The 20238-nt window shown below is 42.5% G+C and overlaps 1 protein-coding gene across 2 annotated transcripts in view; it reads left to right on the top strand.

Annotated features, from left to right (window-relative positions):
- TEX2 (testis expressed 2) overlaps positions 1-20238 on the top strand; it is a 92791-nt gene that overhangs the window by 19772 nt on the left and 52781 nt on the right. For both annotated transcript variants that reach the window (XM_054573028.1, XM_054573027.1), the window contains exon 2: positions 17133-18795. In XM_054573028.1, coding sequence (XP_054429003.1) covers positions 17158-18795 — 1638 coding nt within the window. In that variant the 5' untranslated portion in view covers positions 17133-17157. The remainder of the gene's footprint in view (positions 1-17132; positions 18796-20238) is intronic.

The following is a 20238-nucleotide window of genomic DNA, read 5'->3' as shown; positions in this document are numbered from 1 at the left end:
TGTGTATGTGTATATATATACATATATATAGAGAGAGAGAGGTTAAATTCTAGTCCCTATAGCATATCAGACATTCATTCACAATTTTAAATACTGTATAATCAGTGTACTTACTAGTTTGTATTTTTTCTCTTCAGTTATCATGATTTCATTGCGTGTTGCCTCATTTCTATATAGTTCAGATACTTCCATTTGTAAGGACTATGTAATATTTCTTATTAGCATACATAGAATCCTTCGCTGACCACTGAGTTGTTAAGCTTTTGTGGCTTGGCAAGAAATTTATCTCCTAGCATTTTTTCTTTAAGAAAATAAGTTTGAGTTTGACTTAAGAATAAGTAGTTTTTGAAAAAATGTTTTGTAAGTTAGGAGTGCCTTATTCACCATAGTTTCAATGGATTTTTGGCTGGAAACATCCAGTAGACATTTGATTAAAAATGAACATTTGTTTTTTTTCCAGACTTGAGTTTACATTTTAATCTGAGTTTTATAAGAAATTACAACTAACCTTATAAAGCTCTTTTGGGCATGATTTATATGTCTAGCCAGTTAAAACTTCTTTAAGAAGCTGAAGCAGAGAGGATTGAATTAACAAAGTCAACTCTTTAAAAGTTACTATTATCTTGAGGTTAAGAATGTAATGCAGAATTGCTGGTGATCATAAAAAATTTCTTGAAATAAACACCTGAACATTTGGCCTCCACAGTCGGAGACTGGGACCTAGGAGAGCTGGGCTTTCCATTCTGGCCTTGGGCATTGGTAACGGGAGTTGCCTAGACTTGTTTGAGTTCCATTTCTGCCCTTACTCGTTATGATGCCTTAGGCAACTTTCTTCACTTCTCTGTCTTAGTTGCCTCATTTGGGGAATGGAAACGCAGTTCATGCTTCGGGAGGGCTGTGGGGGTTAAATGAAGAGTGTGTTGATGTGAAGTGAATTCTTCAACAGAAGTGAATTCTCTTTTCTTACTCTTAACTCAGAATTTTGAGTTAAAATTAGTGCATACCAAGCGAGCTGTTTTTGTGATGCAAAGACCCTCACTGCTCTCTTTAGGGAACAGTTATTTTTCCTCCTCCATTTTGAAGTTTCTTGTTTGCTGCCTTGTTTTGTTTTATTTCTGCCTAATTTTGTTTTATTTTATTTTACGTTTTTGCTGCCTAGTTTAAATTAGGATGCCAAAGTTTGAAGGATTTTTTTTATGTGTAGAGTAGTAGATGCAATTCAATTTCTCTTGAAAGATATATTCCAGAGAGTTGAACTTATGCAGCCATTTCTGAAAAGGTTTTATTATATATGTTTCTTGCACAGTATTGTTAGCAGTTCCTGACTACTAGAAAATATTTAATTATCCAACAAGTTCTCTTTCGGTTGGTTTTAGGGTATTTGTAAGCAACCATTAGTCCCCCATCTGGGTGGTTATGTAATAGTATCAGTTACTAAACCAGAATTTTCAAAATCTTTCTGACATCCTCCCTGGGAGGTCATTAAGTGTTTGACTCTAAGATGTCTCAGACTGAACCTACTGCATTCCCCCTAAACCCATTCCTCCGCTTATTCCCAAACTTGGTAAATGGGACCGCTGACCACTGTCCTTCTTGCAAGTCCGAAGTCTTAAGCCCAAAGCCTAAGGTTTGTCCTTGAGAGCACCTTCTTCCTCTCCCCAGATCCTACCCACAAAGTCCCATGTATTTCAACTTCTGTCTCAGGTCCCCTGTTTCATTTCCACAGCCACTTCCCTTGTTCGGGCTCCTCACCTGCAATGTTGTAAGAGTCTAACGGAACCTGCCTGCTTCCGCATGGTCCACTTTCACACTGCAGCCAGAGTGAGCTTTTCAGAGTGTCCATCTGGTCACCTTCATAGCTGCTTCCAGACCACATACAATAACCATTCAGTTCCCCATTGCTCTTGGGATAAAGACCAGTTTCTCAATGTGGCTTTTAAAGCCCTGAATGACCCGGTCCCTGTCCGCCTCTCCCATTTCATGCTGTGTACACTGTATACCACATCCAGGGCGGGGTTCTTTGGATTCCTCCATTAGGCTGGGCTTCTGCCCCAGGTCCCTTGTCTCTTCTGGACTGGCCGTGTTACCCCCCTTAGCCAGCTTTGACTCATTCTTGAGATGTGAGCCCAATTCCCGCTTGTTCCAGGGACACTTCCATGACTGATGCGCCCTCTGACTGTGATCTCTTGATGCCCTTCCTGTTCCTTCATAGCTCTTACATTGATTATTTTACTGTCTCTCCCCACCAACCCCTCTCCAAGCTCCCTTAGGGCTACTTGGTTGTTGTGCTGCTTTGTGAAGTAACACAGGTTACAAATGATAAGTACTGAATGTTAAATCATGACCTCAGATATCAGAGCTTAAATTCTGTGTGTCCAACCAGAAAGATTTGGCTTACATTAAAATACTTATGCAGACAGGCCTGTAACAGTGCATAAATTTTGAAATTAAGAGAGACTTGCATCTATTATAAACTCCAAATGCTTTTTTTATGTACTTGATATGTATAATACACTAAGGAAAAAATAAGAGTCTGTCTTTAGGTGTTTTTTTAATTTTTAAATTTATTTTTCAGTTACAATTGACAAACAATATTATATTAGATGCAGATATACAACATAGTAATTAGACATTTATATATCTTACAAAGTGATCACCCCGATAAGTCTAATACCCACCTGACACTTGGTGCCATTTTTGAAGTTAAGTTCTGTATGGTAGTGCCTTGAAACATTTAGGTGACCATTTTGTTGAGTAGTTACATAGGGAAAATCAGTAGTAGCAACTGCCATAGACAGGCAGTATAAGAGGGAAGACAGAGACATCAGTAAAGTCACCAGGTAATCAATAACATGGGTTGAGCATTTGCTACACAGATGGAGCCTCTCAGGGAGCCTCATATGATACAGCTTCTCTTAGTGTCTCAGTAAAGTCCTAGCTAATTATCACTGACTTCCTGAGAGGTGGAAGTATGTTCTCATATGCACACACAAGGGATGTGCAATATTATTTAGTTCATGCAGTAGAACATCTACTTCCATGTAGCAGTGAGTTAGAGGGGTGGGATAGGCTAGGTGTACTGAGGACCGATGAGGGCCTGCTGGATTTCTTTTTGTAATACACTACGGTTTACTATGCTATGGGAAAGTCTTCAGAATGCAGAGCATATTTCCTTAATAGGTTGATGGTCATCCCAAGCAGACTTTGAGGGACTGATGACAATAAAGAGACTAATGTATTTTTAGCCTATTCTGTGAATTACTACTTTGTTTTTTTTAATCCTCACCCAAAGATATCTAAACTGATCTTAGAGAAAGAGAGAGAGAGAAACATTCATCTGCTGCATCCCGTGCCCCTACCGGGGACCGAACCCACAGCTCAGGTATGTGCCCTGACCCAGGATTGAACCTGCAACCTTTGGGCGTACGGACAATGCACCAACCAACTCAGCCACCTGGCCAGGGCGACTGCAGCTTTTTAAAAGCACCTCTCAGTACTCTTCTGAGTTGTCTTTAGGTCAGGGTTCCTCCAGAATTGATGCTCCCTCTGGATAGATAGGGTAAAGCTCTCTGTCTTTCAGTGATGGACTTGGCAGGCAGCCAGTGGTCAGTGACTGTTGAATGGGTGGACTCTTTCTTGGAGTACAGGGATCTGTAGAAAGCTGCTGTTGGCTCTGGATTGATTTGTCCACGCAAGTATCTGACTGAGGCAGTGTGGCACTGTGGTGAAAATCATGGCCTTGGAGCCAGATTCCTAGATCTGCTAGTCAGTAGCCTTGTTACTTTGTAAGTTTCCTAAACCACTTTTAGTCTTTTTCCTCATCTGTAAAATGTAGAAATAATATTACCTACCTCACAGAGTTTTTTAGACTTAAATGAGATATTTTTGGTAAAGCACTTAGAGGTCTGGTTCAGAATCCTGCTGATACATCTTCACAAGTTAGGACTGGATTTGACTTGGATCTGTATGGCCCTTGGTCCTCCCTTCTTCCAAGAAATAATTTCTGCTGCTCCAGTTGACTGGGTCATGTATTGCTTAGTACATAAATAATGTCTTTTCCCATGGAAATGCAACTGGCTCTCATAAAATTTGGGAGGAAAAAACCTTATATTTTCTCAAGAAAAGAATGCTCATGGTACATCTTGATTTAAAAAGGATAACTGCCAAACATAAGGTCTTTGAGGACAAGTAATATTCCTTCGGTGCATTTTACTCCATCATATCCACAGGGAGGGAGCAGTATGCTTTGTTGTAACAGCATTTCTATGCTGTCAGTGTCCAGACTTTACGATATGCCGTCCCCTTTTTTTTCTTTCTCCCAACAATCTGAGGCGTGGGGTTTTACCCTCATGACCCTCATTTGACAGATCAGAAAATCCAGACCCAGCAAGGCTGCTTCTGAGCCAGGGCTCTTCCCTGGTAGCTTCAGCTGTCCCAGGCAGGGCACTTTCAGTTGCCATCTGAATGGGATTTAATGGGATCCTAATTGCAAGTGGATGGCCAGAGAGTTCTCCTGTTTTGGTGTTTTGCTTTGGCAGAGAGTACTCTCTGAGGGCCCATGTAAGCTAGAAGAAAAAAAAACCCACCAACAGACTCAGCACTAATCATCTGGAAAGGCCGGGAGACTGCTGTTAGGCAGTTGTTGGGCCTGCAAGCAGGAAAACGTCAAGATCACAACTTTATAGCTTTCGTGTCTTTGAAACATCAATGGAGCCCCCACACGGCCATCAGGTTTATAGTGCCTCCAGAATTAGTTTGGTTCCACGCTGTGTACTCATATTTCTGGTTATGAAATGCTACTTGTGCTTATTTTCCCTGATCCTCCATGAAACAGCTTGTTGTCTTGTTCCTTTGTGCATCCAAGTTTCTTTTTTATTCCTTTTGCTTTCCACTTCTGCCTTCTGTCCTGCTTTGGGCCTCGAGACGGCGATGAAGCAGACTTTCAGGAAGGGGCAGCTGTGGCAGCCCTGGCTGGGGTCAACTCAGCACCCTGCATCTGGGTCGGTGGGGCTAGGGCCGGCTCCAGGAGACGCAGCCACAACAAAGACAGTGCAGGTAAGTGTGTCAAAGATCGGGAGCAGAACTCAGCCTAGTCCGATTGCGTCCTGTGCCCGTGGAAGCACCAGCCCACCACTGTTTCCTCGTGTAAAATATCTAAAGTTGACTGATTGAGCTTGATAGAGAAAGGCCCTTTTTTCAAGTAGATACAGAGCAGTAGCACCTGAGAAGCAATTGCCTCTAAAGTGTTGCCTTCTAATGTAGGTGTAGACTGGATTAACTAGTTACCAGTGCCCAGGAGTAGCTGGTACTGCTTCTCCAGCTGAGTTCCTGGTGATTTTATCCCCTTGTTTCATGTGTGTTTAAGTAATGTGTTCCTGACGGTCCAAGTTCAGTTCCATGGTAATGAAGGAGAAGGGCGCGCATACTGGCTGTGACGACTGGAGAAATGTTTTTCAAATACCATGCCTTCCAGTCTCATCACCCATTACGATAAGCCCTGAGATGGGAGGGGTGGCTGGGCCATCTGTGTGCAGAGGTTTTCTAGGATTTTCTGGTACACCTCCCCTCCACCCGGTTCTAAAATGCATCCGCCCTTTGAGGACTAGGACTAAGAGGGTGGTTACGGCTGGCTGATCTGTTGTCCCCCTGCAGTTGGCTGAGGGGAGCTGACCTGGGATAATGGTTCTAGTCTCTCATCTGCAAAGGAGCGCATGGGAGACAGAGGTCCATTTTAGTTTCTAAAGGCTTAATAGAACCTATATATTTACCTGGGATAAGGACACAAAAGCTACCCTAATCATCAAGTTTCCTTTTGTTTGGATTGCAAGTCTGCATGGTTTCATACTGATTCCAAGTTCTGATTGGCTGTAGATGACATAATAGGAATTTCTGAGACAGGATTGGTCTAACTCTAGACGTTGTTCCTGAAGCTCGCATTAGGTCTCACTCCCCAAACTAATGTCCTCACTACCTCTAGAAGGAGGTTGACCTTGAATGTGAGTGCCCTTGACTATCAAATAAAGCAACTGGATTGTTTCTTGCTTACTTATCATCACACCTGTAGCAGTGCTTTGATTTCATAATGTTATTACGAAACTTCTAATGTGGATTGTTGGGTAAAATTTGAATCAGCGTTGAACTGAAAAAAAAATGTAAACAGAATTAATCAATTACTATTAAACATCATTTGTTAGAACCTTGCAAAGCATGGCAAGCATGGGGGAGTAGAAAAAAAGAGGCTGGCGAAACTGCAGATCCTATCCAGTGTCTTTATTTTTAAAACGACCCTTTTAAACCAGCTTTATTCTAAAAGCAAACAAAGATAATTCACAATAAAGCACCAACTAGTATTACTTAGTGTCTGTAGCCTTCTAGCATCCTGTTGATGGTACATCCTTTTTACGTGATTGTGTTTGATGAATGCACATCATCCCAAGTTCTGCTGTTTCACGCTGTATTACAGTGTATAGACCTTTCCATATTTCTACTTTGCCTCTGTGTTTGTCATTCTTAATGGTCACAGCTGCCTGAATTAAACCCGAAGTCAGACATTCAGGACAGTCTAGTTCAGGGGATTAGAAAACGCTGGAAACAAGCTGTTTCATTTTTGATAACGTGGCTGTGGGGTCAACCCTGGCCAAGGCGACATGATAAAAATGATGTGCTCACGCCTGCTGCTGATGCTGATAATAATAGCTTATATATGCTAAACGTTATTTTGTTATTTTTTTAAGATTTATTTATTTTTAGAGAGAGGGGAAGGGAAGGAAAAAGAGAAGAAGAGAGACATCATGTTTGGTTGCCTCTTACATGCCCCCTACTGGGGATCCAGCCCCCAACTCCGGCATGTGCCCTGACTGGGAATCGAACCAGCGACCCTTTGGTTCTCAGGCCAGCGCTCAGGACACTGAACCACACCAGCCAGGGCTAAATGTTATTTCTTAATTTCCCCAGCAGCCCCTATGAGGTAGACACTACTGACTCCATTTTATTTACATATGAGGGGGGAAAAGGTTTTTTGCAGCAACTTGTACAGGGTCACATGATGATAAACAGTAGAACTGGGATCTGAAGCTGTTTAATGTTTGAGTTCTTAACCCAGTTTTTCTGTGCACTATGGGGCCTATCCAGTTCTCAGCTCACTTAAGAAAACTAACCATCTTTCACATTAATCCTCTCAACAGACACATCTTTTAATGTATAGTAAGGTCACAGAGGCTTAATATTAAAACAAGATAGAGTGAACACTGCAGGCAAGCGGGAGTCCCTGAGAACTCCTGTCCGCATTAGAGATTCGTTGGTCTTCACAAAGGCAGAGTGGTGTGAATGGCCAACCCGCATTCAGTCTTTCCTTTAGTTCTGTCCTTCAGTCGGCCTTGACACCTCTCAAACTTGAATGGGCACAACAATGACTGTGCAAAGTCACCTTAGTGGGAGACTCAGGATTCTTTTATATGAAGCATATGAAGTCACACAAAATATATACTTAGAAATATCCAAATACTTGAACGTATTTTCATGTACGTATACCTGCACAATCATGTTTTTAATCAATAAAAATGAAATTTATTACAACATTGAAGGAAAAAAAAGAAAAGAGATTCTCAGGGATAATTTTGGCTATAGGTAGCTTTTTGCCCTGACCTTAGAACCTAACCTCCGTCGGTGAGTGGCCACCACGTTTCTGTGCATGCTATTTAGAAGTTATGTGTGTGCTCTACTTTTTTTTTTCTGGACAAATTAGAAGTTTTCCCATGTTCTCCCTGATGCCTTTTTCCGTGGCGCTGCTTGGAAGTCACTGAAGCAGTCCCTGTGCTGCATGGAGTGGCGTGGGAGGAGGGGTTCCCTCCGACCGCTGCCTGGGCTCCTGTGTGTCTGGGGGCAGGCAGGTCCCGTTCCTCTGCACTTTTCCAGAGTCTTGCTTCTATTGAATGGGAAAATTCCACACAGGAATTCAAACAGACTTGGGCTGCATTGGCAATTGGAGTTCAGACTCTAGAAGTCTGGGTAGGGCAGATGGATGAGAAGTGTCAGGGTTTATCCCTGGGCCCTTGGCTTCATGCTCTCTGGAACTGTCTTTTTCTGGGGTGTGCACAAGGCCCTAATTCTAGGGTCCTGGTATTATCATCTCAGAATATGTTTTTCTTTTGAGTTATGTTTTAAATGATGGGTTTTTTTTTTGTCATTGAAAAGGTACATTTGTACCGTAGTTAAGTTATAGTATGGACTATATAACTTTTGTGGGCCTAGGAACCTCTTTCCCGTTTATTTTCCTTCAGGATAAATGGATTTTGAATTTCAAGCAGTTGACTTACTGATGAACTTTTGGAACTCAACCTACTCTTGGTTGAGGATTTACTTTTGCGGTATAGACGTTGTAAGAGGTCAGCTTAGAGGCTGGCGTTGCTTAGGGGGAAAGCCTGGGTTTCAGTTCCAACATCACTGCCTTCTTGAAGAAAGCTAGGACTTGAGAAGGCAGAGGACAGAGGGCAGGCACTTTCCGTACGGGGAGCTGTATCAATGGAGGTCGGAAGGAAGATGGCTTTCATGCGAGCCAGTGGCTCCTCAGACCCAACCAGAATGTTGGGAACACTTCAGATAGTAACTGAAAATAAAGTTGAGTAGATAGAGGGGCTGTATTATGTTGGTCCCTCAAAGCCAGAGAGATTAGATGAGACACAAGATGAGAAAAACCTATCACAGGATAGGTTTTTGAGCAGAAGAGTGAAACGATGAGCGTAGTGTTTAAGGAAGACCAGTCTGGTAGAGTGCCATGTGGGCTGGAGCCTGGGGGCAAGGGATGAAGTCAGGAAAAATGCTGAGGTGTGAGATGGTGAAAGAACTACTCAGTCATCTTGGGGAACTAAAGGGGACTGGAGGATAAAGAAGAGGAGAACATCCGAGATGACCCTTTGAGATCAGGGCGTTGCTGGATGAGAAAGAGATAGTGTGGAGTTGGGTTGGGGTAGGCAGGAGTAAGGGGACATAGGGGCCCATTGTGTTTAGAATTAGTCCCCTTAGGACTTGAATAGGGTCTGTATTTGGGTGGATAGTAGTGAGGAATGGATAGAAGAATTTTTAACCAAGGGATGGGAATAGTGATTGGTGTTTACAGTTGGTTATAGGGGACAAGATGGCAACTCCTACCACTTTCATAGTGAATTGGGGGCAAGGCCACCTGCTTTGAGAAAGGAGGGAAACCAAATTGGAAGCCTGGATAGGAGACAAGGCCTGAAATCAAACCAGTTTTGGGGGGATCTGACTAGGAAATCAATGAACTAGTTGGAAACAGCAAGGACATGGACCAGACCTGGAGCGGGCCACCTCCTGGCTGCGGTCTGCAGCAACCCCCGCCCAACCCTTTCCTCCGAAGTCATGGCGACTCAGGCCCAGTGGTGGGGGTGCCTCACGGGCAGTAGATAGCAGTGCTAATGATTTAGAGGTGGTGGTGCAGATGGTTTGGTGTGAAAATCCAGATGGTGGTTTGGTTCTGAAAACTAGGCCAGCTCTTTGCTTACCTTGCTGTCCTCCCCATTAAAAAAAACAACAACAACAAAAAAAAACAAGCAGAGTAGGAGGAGGGAAGACTTTTTGTGTGTGTGAGAGAGCATGGAGTGGTGCCCCTCAAGGATAAGTGGTTGCTGGAGGGCTCTGCAGAAGTGAGGGTGGTGGAAACATGGAGATGGTGTAGTTTGAATCCACTAGAGGTTGAAGCCTGTACTTGGAGTGATGTTTATGTGGAGTAAGAAAGAACAAAGCATTGCAGTAGAGAGCCCAACTGGAGTTCTCTCCTTATCACAGGCAAAACAGAAGCCTCCTGGGCAGGAGTTACTTTTGCCCAGTTTGGCCATGGGTGGGGAAGGGATGTGGGATGCTTGAGGAGGACTGGCATCTGTTTTCTGTTGCCACAGCACGCTCAAGTGCTCATTATCTGCATCTCATTCTTAGATTCTGTAATTAAGTAGACAGACACCTGTGACCAGGAGTAAGGAATGTTTTTATAGCTGGGCTAAATAAGCAACACAAGTCCGGAAGGTCTAGAAGTATTTGTTAATGTAAGATGAACTGTTTCAGTATTATTAGAACAATATTTGTACTTAATTGCCTTCAGCACATTCATCAGTTCAAGTGCACCATGGTTTCCTTTTCTTGACTTGAGCAGTTGCCACGAGTTTCTCTCGTGCAAAATGGCAAAGTGGGACTCTATGTAGATTCTCTTCCATGGAAATTGAATCGTGGAATCAGAGAATTTAGAGCTTTCTGTAAAATTCCTCGAAGGCAGTGGAGGAGGACCCTCAGTTTACAGTGAGAGAACCCAAGGCTCAGGGAGGTGAATGGATGAGCTCCATCACTGGTATGTGAGGGTCTGGGTCCTCAGAGCTCCTGCCCCTGCTGCCTCATGGCTTTGCTTGGCATGTAGTTTCAGCGACTGATTCTATCACCAGTTGAGCTGTTGCCAGGAATGGGGGAAAATATTCCCAACACATACAATAGAGAAAGTGTTAACTATTCATGAAACATAAAGTGAATTAAAAACAAAACCCTTGGGCAAGAGATATGGATGACAAGTTAACAGAAGAAGAGAAACAGATGGGAAAAAGACTTAAAATGATGATCAAACCATTTCCCCATGCCTCAGAAGGACAATAATTAAAAATAATGTTCAGTTTTGACAACGTTCAAGATGGACACTTTATACACAGTTGGTAGGAGTGTAAATTGGCAAATTGTACAAATTGGCAAGACAGTTTTAAAGTTGTAAATATGCATTTTCTTTGACCCATCAGTTGCACTTCTAGTAATACAGTGTACCAATAGACTTGCCCTGTGCAGGAGATTTACATGGAAGGCTTTTCAATGCAGCATTATTTCTAATAGGGAAAACCAGGAAAAAAAAATTTCTATCAATAAAGGAATAATTAAGTAGATGATATATCTGTACTATGTATAAAAAGTGTGTGTATGTACCTGTTGATTTATGTGCATGTCATAGGAAGAGGTTCAAGAAATAGCAAGTGAAAGACAAACTGCAAGGCAGTATGTGTTGTATGATCTCATTTAACACTAAAAACAAAAACAGCTTTGTATGTTTGCGTGTATTTGTAAATACATACAAAAAGATTGGAAGGATACATTCTAAACAGTTGATTTTCAGGGGAGCAGGAGAAAATTTCATTTTTTCTCTACATACATCTCTTTTTGAACTTCTTTATGATTACCTTGACATTAAGCGTTTTTTTAAAAAAATGAACTGAAAATTTTATTTGCTATTCAATCCTGTAACTCCTAAAAATATTTACTAAGGAAATAATCTGAGACAAAGGTTATACATAGCATCATAAAGTATTACAGCATTGTTTGTAACAGCAAAAAATTCACAGTATCTTGTGTTGAAATGGTTAAATTATGAAATACTTTTTAAATATTGCTATTTAAAGTTATGTGTAAAAGGATCTTTTTTTGACTTGAGGAAATGCTTACAAGAACATTTAACATTTGGGGAATGCTTGCTCTGCACCAAGGACCATACTCAGTGCTTTACATACATTGCTATTATTTAACCTTCTGAACTGCTTTGCCCACCCCATTTTACAGACTGAGAAACAGAGACTTGCTCAGGGTGAGTAATTTACAGAAGGTTAGATTCCTACTGAGGAGGTAGAACTAGAGCCAAAGACCTCACTGATACTTCACTATTTAATCTTGACTATAAAAACAGATCACATACATACTTAGTTTTCTCTGGGAAGGATATAGTGGATAGACTAGTGCACTTTTATATTCTGAAGATAATGGTTTTATTTTAAAGACTGATGTGCATTTTTTACATTTAATTTTTCCAGATTATGAAAGTATTGGAAATATCTAAAAGTGGAAAATAAAAAATACTGATAAGGCTATTGTATAGAGAAAACTAGCATTAATGCTCCACCCTTCTCCCCCACTTTGGCCCTGTATGTATATGGATGTGAACATTGTAGATGTATTTAGTAGTTACTGCAAAATTGGTTTCAGAAAAGTTTTTACCAATTATGTTCCAACCATTAGTGTAATAGATGATTTCTCTCATTGTGTCCTTGACAACATCACACATTATATTTTAATGACAGAAACTGATGACCAAAATGGTTTCACTGATTTATTTTACAACTCTCCGTTGTTTTTAATAAGTTGAGTTTTTTTCTTTGTTTGCTTATTGGCCATTTGAACTTTTGGGTGAATTGCCTGGGAAGTATCTATTGATGATGCTGTCCTATTTAACCATTAAAGACCTTTAGAAAGACTATTAGAAAATCCTTATATGAGGAAGTTTCACTCTGGCAGTTGAAATGCATTTTTCTTACAGGGGTGAATTAGGAGTCTATGGTCAAAACCTGATTTCTTAACCACTTGGAATTTATTTGACCTTAAAATTTAAGGAATGATTGGTGAAAGGTACATTGGGATCTCTCTGTACTGTTTTTGCAGCTTCCTGAGACTCTATAATTATTTCAAAATAAAGTCTAAAAAATTCAAGGAATGCTAAAACTTTGGCTTCCTCCTGTTACTACCTGTACCTGGGCTCGATAATTCTGATGGGTGGAGTTGATCGGAGGTATATGGCAACAGAGCCAAAATCAAATGGTGGTTAGGAATGCTGCTTTTTGTTGTTGTTGTTGTTGTTACGTTGTTTTAATTTGCAAATAATTTCAAACTTTAAAATGGTTGCAAAAATAAAAACTGAATAAGGAACATCTTATACTCTTTCCCAAATGCACGTGTTAACATTTGACCCCTTTAGCATCACCTTTTGAAATGTACTGTTTTGTGACCACAGCCACTACCCCTTCTCATCCCCCTTCCGAATATGAGGCACCACAGTCTTCTAGGTTTTAGGCCAAATGCTTACATGCAGATTTCAGGCTTCTCAGGAACCTACTGTAGTTCTAGTTGCTAAGGTCTCAATGTATGTAAATAAAAACACTTAGCCTTTAAAGATTTTAAAGTATAGATTGATTCCCTGCCCTTCAACTCAAATATTAATTGTCTTCCCGCACCCCCAGTGCAGCGCCTCAGCTGTAGCTAAGCTAGCTGCTCGTGACCCTCTTGTTCTGATTTGACTGGTTGTTTCCGTCTCATGCCTTTCCCTGTGCTGTTGTTTCACATCTGCAATATTCTTTTCTCCACATCCCTTCCCCCAAGTCACATAATGACTTCCCTGCTAAAAAAATAAAAAATAAAAATTATTCCCAGACTTCTTTACTTGATTAGCCCCATCTGATGTGGGCATACCTGTGCTGAGTTTTCATTTCCTTAGGGGTTTTTTGCTTTTATATAGATCACATTATACAATGTCCATCTGTTGTCTCCTCAAGTTCCCCCCATTGGATGGTACCAATGTTGTCTTTTGTAAACCTCCATAATGGCCTGTGCAGTTGTGCTGGAGGCATGATCTGGTTTTAAATGTGTTACTGTGAACTGAATTTGGGTTTTATTATTAGAACCATCTAATAATCTATAAAGCAAAATTCTAATTGTGTTGATGCTTTTGGACACCCTTATCCTTCAGGGATGTAGCACTCTTCCCAAGTGGGCCTTCCTCATGGCAGGTAGAAGCTGGAGCAGAGGCAGAAGGGCTGGACCTGTTGTTTACTAGTGGTGTGAACCCTGTGTTGTGTTGTGTGCAACGCAGCCCCTGCTAGGTTGGAAGAGACTTTGTGCAAATCTGCTAATGGAAAAGGAGTTCTGTCTGAGTTTCTAACGATCAAGGTCTAAGTGCCTTGGGAGGATTGCCTGTGCTGGAAGTAGAGTACAACTTCTTTTCTCTTTTCTTGTTTTAAATAAAACTAAGGCTAGAGCTAGTTCATTATCCACAATGTGGATATTGATTTTTGTTTATGAGATGGAGTATTAACAGATTAGAATGGCCGCTGGCAATTCTCAGCTGCTTTATTGAATTTGAGTGAATCAAGGGATAGCTGTTAAGATGTACTTGATTTTTGGGCTAAATTAGACCTTCCTATCATGGTTTGTTTTGACCGGATTTGCCGATTTGCCGTTGCCTCTGCAGCATCAAGGTGGAAAAATGGAGTCTTGAAGGCCTCTTTTCTACTCTTTGTAAAACCAAATCCTATTTAAAAATGCACAGACAAGAGGCATTAAGACATCCTCTGCAATACGGTGCAGCTTGCCTCCGTATTGCTAGGCTCACCATTGCCAGGCCGCCGGTCCCAGCTTGGGCCCTGCTGGCTGACACAGGTCTTCAGACAGTGTGGTCAGAGATCAGCAAGAGTCCCTTTAATCAGCAGGTCAGGGGGCCTCCCTGTGTGGAAGAGGATTGGGCATGTAGGCCCCTGGTGGCCCTACCTGGGCAGGTGCCAGCTAGCTCACTGCTCCCTGTGGCTTTGCTGAGCTGCCCAGATCTCAGGCTCTTGGGCGCACTGTTTCTCCCTCCGACTTGGCCTGCGCCTGACCTTGCCTGAGGACTCCCAGGCCATCCCACCCTCAACTATTGATGGGCCTCTCCACCATTTGCCTTGCGCCCCGGAGGACCAGCTCATCCTGTTCAGCCCCCAAGCTGTGCTCTCTCTGTTTGTACCTGTGCCCACAGTCAACTTCCCTTGCAGCCACCACTACCTGTGAGGCAGCCTCAGAACAGCAAAGCCTTACAGATCATCCTTTATGTTATTAAGGCAATTTAAATTACGCTTATTTTTCAACCTACGGAGAATTGTCAAGTACCAAACTTTCTTTTTAAATTACCTCTATAATTTTCTTTTTAAATTACCCTTATAAAACTAGGTGACAGTTAAATGAAAAATAAGTGTTGTACCTGGTGTTTTTCTTCTTACTAAGCCTACAAGCCTATTGGCTTAAAGATTGCCCTATACCGGAGGCTGTGTCTTTCCAGCTTGCCTTGTCTTCCTAGCGTTACAGAACTCTGTAAAGCTATTGGAGGCTCCTCCTCGGGCAGTCGCCATTTCCTGGATTTAAATTGCTTTGCCGGATGGATAGAGATCATTCCCTTTTCCTGGATCCAGTGAGGATAGGCGAGCCTGAGGGTCACGAATGAGCATGGGCAAAACTCTTAGAAAGCTTTTATGGAAATAATTTCTTGGGATCATTGATACTGAGAATGTGCAGTTTCAGATATGTCCTTGTTATGACTAGACCCTTGAACTACAGTTCTTCTCATCGTTAGAGTAGTTATAGTGATTCAGGATCACTGTTTTCTGCCTCCCATTTACCTTTTTTCTTGCCAGTAGTATCAGTTGCCAGCATTTTGAACACGAATATTTGGCAGAAGACCTAAATGTAGAAGTCCTTCAAATTAAAGAAAACAAACGAGCACTATAATGTGATTGTCTATGGCAGCGATTTTTCAACCTTTTTTATCTCGTGGCATGCTAATTACTAAAATTCTGTGGCACTACAAAAAATACACTTTTTGCCAATCTGACAAAAATATAGGCATGATTTTGATTCACTCACACTGGACCTCTATTATTGTGTTGGCTGTTGTCATTTTTTTAAAAATGTGACAATCTTCAGGAAAGGAGGTCAGTGCCCTGACTAAATGTTCAGGCACTGCATATTTTAAAAATTCTTGCAGCATACCTGCTGACAATTGCTGGTCTGTGGTATATTACTTGTATAAGTGTATTACATTGCATTGTGAATAGCCACCTGTAAATATAAACACGTGGGGTTTTAGGCCTGGGAAGGACTCTTGATCCCCCATTTTACAAATGAAGAATCTGAGACCCATACAGGTCTTGGCTCTTTCAAGTTCCCACAGAGTCAGCTGGAAAAAGAGCAGGTACCGGAAGGCCTGTTTCCTGGTCCCAAGGCTGCCCTTTCCTCTCCCCCACGATGCCTTTCTTGTACTGACGGTCTCCCACTGCTCCGCAGCACCCACCTTCCACCCTGGAGGTGGCGAAGAGACCCATGTGGCAGGACACATCATCCCATTCTCATCTTCAGGCCTCTGCCCCTTCTTTCTAATCATGCCCATTCCGCCACAACCTACTCATTAGTTTAAAAGACGGAGCAAATGTCCTACCGCCCCCACTGGTCTCGCTCTCCTCAGAATGCCTGAAGTCCGCTCCTCAAGTGTGTTTTCGCTCTTTTGACAGGGACTCTTTCCAGATCGTGGTGTTAATTTCAGTCTTGTAGGGTGTGTTATGATGCCTGCTCCCAGTAAATGGGTCTTAAGTGAACAGGAAGCGAGGTAGTCTGCTAGATGTCACAAGGTGGGCTTGATATCTTTTGTTTTGCTGCCCAGCTTTTCAGGTGTCTGTCTTCCCTCCAGCCAGCTGCCAAGCCTCAGAAGGGAGGGAAGCAGAGTTTCCTTGTCTCTCACCAAAACCCTTTGCAGAGTTTTCTGTTGGGGTGGGCTACAGCATTGATTCTTCATTTTCCTGCCCTTTGAATCTTGGATTTAGTTTTAAATAAGTTTGCTTGTTCCTGAAACCTCAGAACATAGCCATGCGACTGCCTAAATTCTCTGGCCTTATGGTCATTTTGGAGAATAAAGGGGCCAACATGCCATAGTAATTAGTTTACAAATTTCCCTTTCCACTCTCGGGTACTTTGCTACACATTTGCAGGGGCAAGATAGTATGTGTTGGTGGGAGATATGAGCCAAATAATTGTTAGGACTGGTGTGAAAATTGCATTGGAAGCAATAACCCTTCTGGGTTAGCTTTTTATAGTTAGAAAACCACTGGTGAAATTTTTGTTCCAAGATTCTCAAAATCAGCAGGATGCTGCATTGAATCCTGTTGGACTTCTGAAGTAATGCTGGTAACATATATTGTTCAGGTATTCCAAGCCTTGAAATATGGAATTGCTGATAGAAATGAGCTAGTTAAGAGGGAGGAAACAATTACTCAGATGCGAAGTAAGACAGATTGTATGGTACTTTTAAACACTGGTTTGTAGTTTGCTCATGAAAGAGAATGCCTAACTGGAATGTATCTGGTGCAAATTGAGCCATTAAACCCGCTCAAGTGAAAAACAGTGGCCACCTGCCAAGTAAAGGCAGAATCACCATTTAGAAGTGAACTTCGTCTGTGCTCCTGTCTGCACACGATAGTGTCTCCTATGGAGAAACCACTTTCTGACTTCTGGTTTTCTTGCTGTTTTCTCAGAGCCTAAGCCCTTGTGAAGCCGGCAATGACAAGTCTGAATGGTCGCCATGCTGAAAAAACCATTGACATGCCAAAACCATCAGCCCCCAGAGTGCACGTGCAGAGGTCCGTGTCCCGAGACACTATCGCCATCCACTTCTCGGCATCCGGGGAGGAGGAGGAGGAAGAGGAGGAGGAGTTCAGGGAGTTTCTTGAGGAGGGGCTGGACGACCAAAGCATCGTAACAGGGCTTGAAGCCAAGGAAGACCTCTATCTTGAACCTCGGGGTGGCCATGACCCCTCTGGCTCGGCTGCCCAGCCCATCCTGGCAGATGGACTGTCCGGGTCCCCTGCCGTTTTGCCCGTTTCGGAGAACACTGTAAAGCTGTTGGAGGCCCCTCCTCCGGCAGCACAAGTATTAAGTACAGTGCCATTGGCTCTGTCCCCAGGGTCATCTTCATCAGGGCCCTTAGCTAGCTCTCCCAGTGTGTCATCCCTTTCTGAGCAGAAAACCAGTTCTTCCTCCCCATTGTCCTCTCCTTCCAAGTCTCCTGTCCTCTCATCCAGTGCCTCATCCTCCACCCTTTCCAGCGCGAAACCCTTTATGAGCCTTGTGAAGTCCCTGTCAACCGAGGTGGAGCCAAAAGAACCCCCACACCCCGCAAGGCACAGGCACTTGATGAAGACATTAGTCAAGTCTCTGTCCACAGACACCTCCAGGCAGGAGTCAGATACTGTGTCCTATAAACCACCTGATTCCAAGCTGAATTTACACCTGTTCAAGCAGTTTACCCAGCCACGAAACACAGGTGGAGACTCCAAAACTGCACCTTCTTCCCCGCTGACTTCTCCCTCCGATACACGCTCCTTTTTTAAAGTGCCCGAAATGGAGGCAAAAATCGAAGACACTAAGCGACGCCTTTCAGAAGTCATATATGAGCCTTTTCAGCTCCTTAGCAAAATTATAGGGGAAGAAAGTGGCAGCCATAGGCCCAAAGCCTTATCTTCAAGTGCTTCAGAACTCTCCAATCTGTCCAGCTTGAACGGTCACTTGGAAAGCAATCACAACTACAGCATCAAGGAAGAGGAGTGTGATTCCGAGGGGGATGGCGATGGAAGCGACCCCAGCGGCCCCAGAAGTGACCACGCAAAGGCCACCGACGAGCCCCCGAAAGAGGCGGAACTGAAGAGTTCCCAGGGGAGCAGCCTGAAGGATTTAGGCCTGAAGACAAGCTCTCTAGTCCTTGAGAAATGTTCTTTGTCTGCCTTAGTGAGCAAAGAAGACGAAGAGTTTTGTGAACTCTACACTGAGGAGTTTGATTTGGAAATGGAGGGCGAGGATAAAATTGATAAGCTCCGAGATACACCTCTCAAGCCAGAGGAGCTGGCGGATGATGGCCCTGCTCTTGACAGCGATGAAGAGGTGGACGTGGCCCAGCAGCACCCGGAACTACCAGTGAAGACACTGGGCTTCTTTATACTGTGTGTCTATGCGTACCTCATCCTCCCTCTCCCCCATTACATGAGTGGACTCTTTCTGGGAATCGGCCTGGGATTCATGACTGCAGTTTGCATGATTTGGTTTTTTATACCACCAAGTGCTCATAAATACCACAGACTACATAAAAACCAACAACACTGGAACACAAGATCTCTGGATATCAAAGAACCAGATATACTGAAGGTAAGCAAGCCTCTCCTCAGTAGCTGGCTAGCTCAGGTGTTAGCTCACAAACGGCCCTGTTTTAGACTCAACTTAATTTTTGTAGCCTATCGAGTTCATTGTCACAGGTGTTTGCATAAGCAGTGTTTTTAAGACTGGGATCTCTTCACTCTCCAGGCACCCAAGAGACTTACCAAACAAACCTCATTTTAGTTCAAGTTTTGCTGCTTCACCAAGTAGTTTTTCAAGGATCTCCGTGGCCCTAGAAAGTAGCATTTACATCCAGTTTCTAATAGGGCAGCCTTTTCCTCAACTTTCCAGATGTTTGCTCCTTGTTGAGGATCTTTTATAGCTGGCTCTGTTAGGATTAAGTATTCTTGAGATCCTGGAGAAGAGTTAAGCACTCCCAATTCAAGAGGAGAAAAGGAGGAAGAGAAGGCCAAGAAATGCCAGCGGTTGGCCACTGCAGGCTCTCCTCTCGGCTCTGCGCGCGGTGGGACATGGGCTGGAGAAAGACACGTCGCCTTTCAGTGCTCGTCAGATCTCAGAATCGGCGCCTCCTGAGGGGTGCCGTTAGGGTTCAGGAAGAAAATATTAGAACTTCCATTTATACTTATTTTTGCACATTAAAAGATTTCTGGCTATTGCACATGTTTAATAATATACATGATAGAAAAGTACAGTTATAGCTCATAGTTTTTAAGCCATGAGCACAGACACACATTTTATATATATATATTGTTTTTAAAAATTGAGGTAAAATACACAACATAAAATTAACCATCTTAATCATTTTCAAGTGTGCAGTTCACTGTCTTAAATACATTCACACTGTTGTATAACCATCACCACCATCCATCCGCATAACTCTTTTTATCCTGTAAAAGCAAAACTTTATACCATTAAAAAATAACTCCATGTTCTTTCCTCCCTGAGCTCCTGGCAATCAGTTCTACTTTCTCCTTTTTTTTTTTTTTTGTTTGTTTGTTTTTCATTTTTGGGGGGGTTGTTTGTTTTTGTTTTTTGGTTTTTTTCTTTTTGGACTATGAGTATCTTATATAAGTGGAATCACACAGTTTGTCTTTCTATGACTGGCTTATTTCACTTAGCATAGTGTCCTCAATCCTCATCCATGTTATAGCATATTGTAGAATCTTATTTTTTTTAAGGCTGAGTAACACTTTATTGTATGTATATATTACATTTTTGCTTATCCATTCATCTGTAAATGGACACTTGGGTTGCTTCCACATTTTAACTCTGGTGAATAATGCCGCCATGAACATGGGTATACAAATGCCTCTTCGAGACTCTGCTTCTGATTTTTTTGGATATATACCCAGGATTGCAGGATCATATGATAATTCTATTTTTAGTTTTCTGAGGACCTGCTACACTGTTTAATAACAGCTATACCATTTAGATTCCCACCAACAATGCGTAAGGATTCCAGTTTCTCCACCT

This window comes from Pteronotus mesoamericanus, unplaced genomic scaffold (assembly GCF_021234165.1).
Source record: "Pteronotus mesoamericanus isolate MK-2021 breed Mesoamerican mustached bat unplaced genomic scaffold, CSHL_Meso_final contig_246, whole genome shotgun sequence".
Lineage (NCBI taxonomy): Eukaryota > Metazoa > Chordata > Mammalia > Chiroptera > Mormoopidae > Pteronotus > Pteronotus mesoamericanus.
Note: the sequence above shows the minus strand (reverse complement) of the source record. Positions and strands in the feature narration are given on the sequence as shown.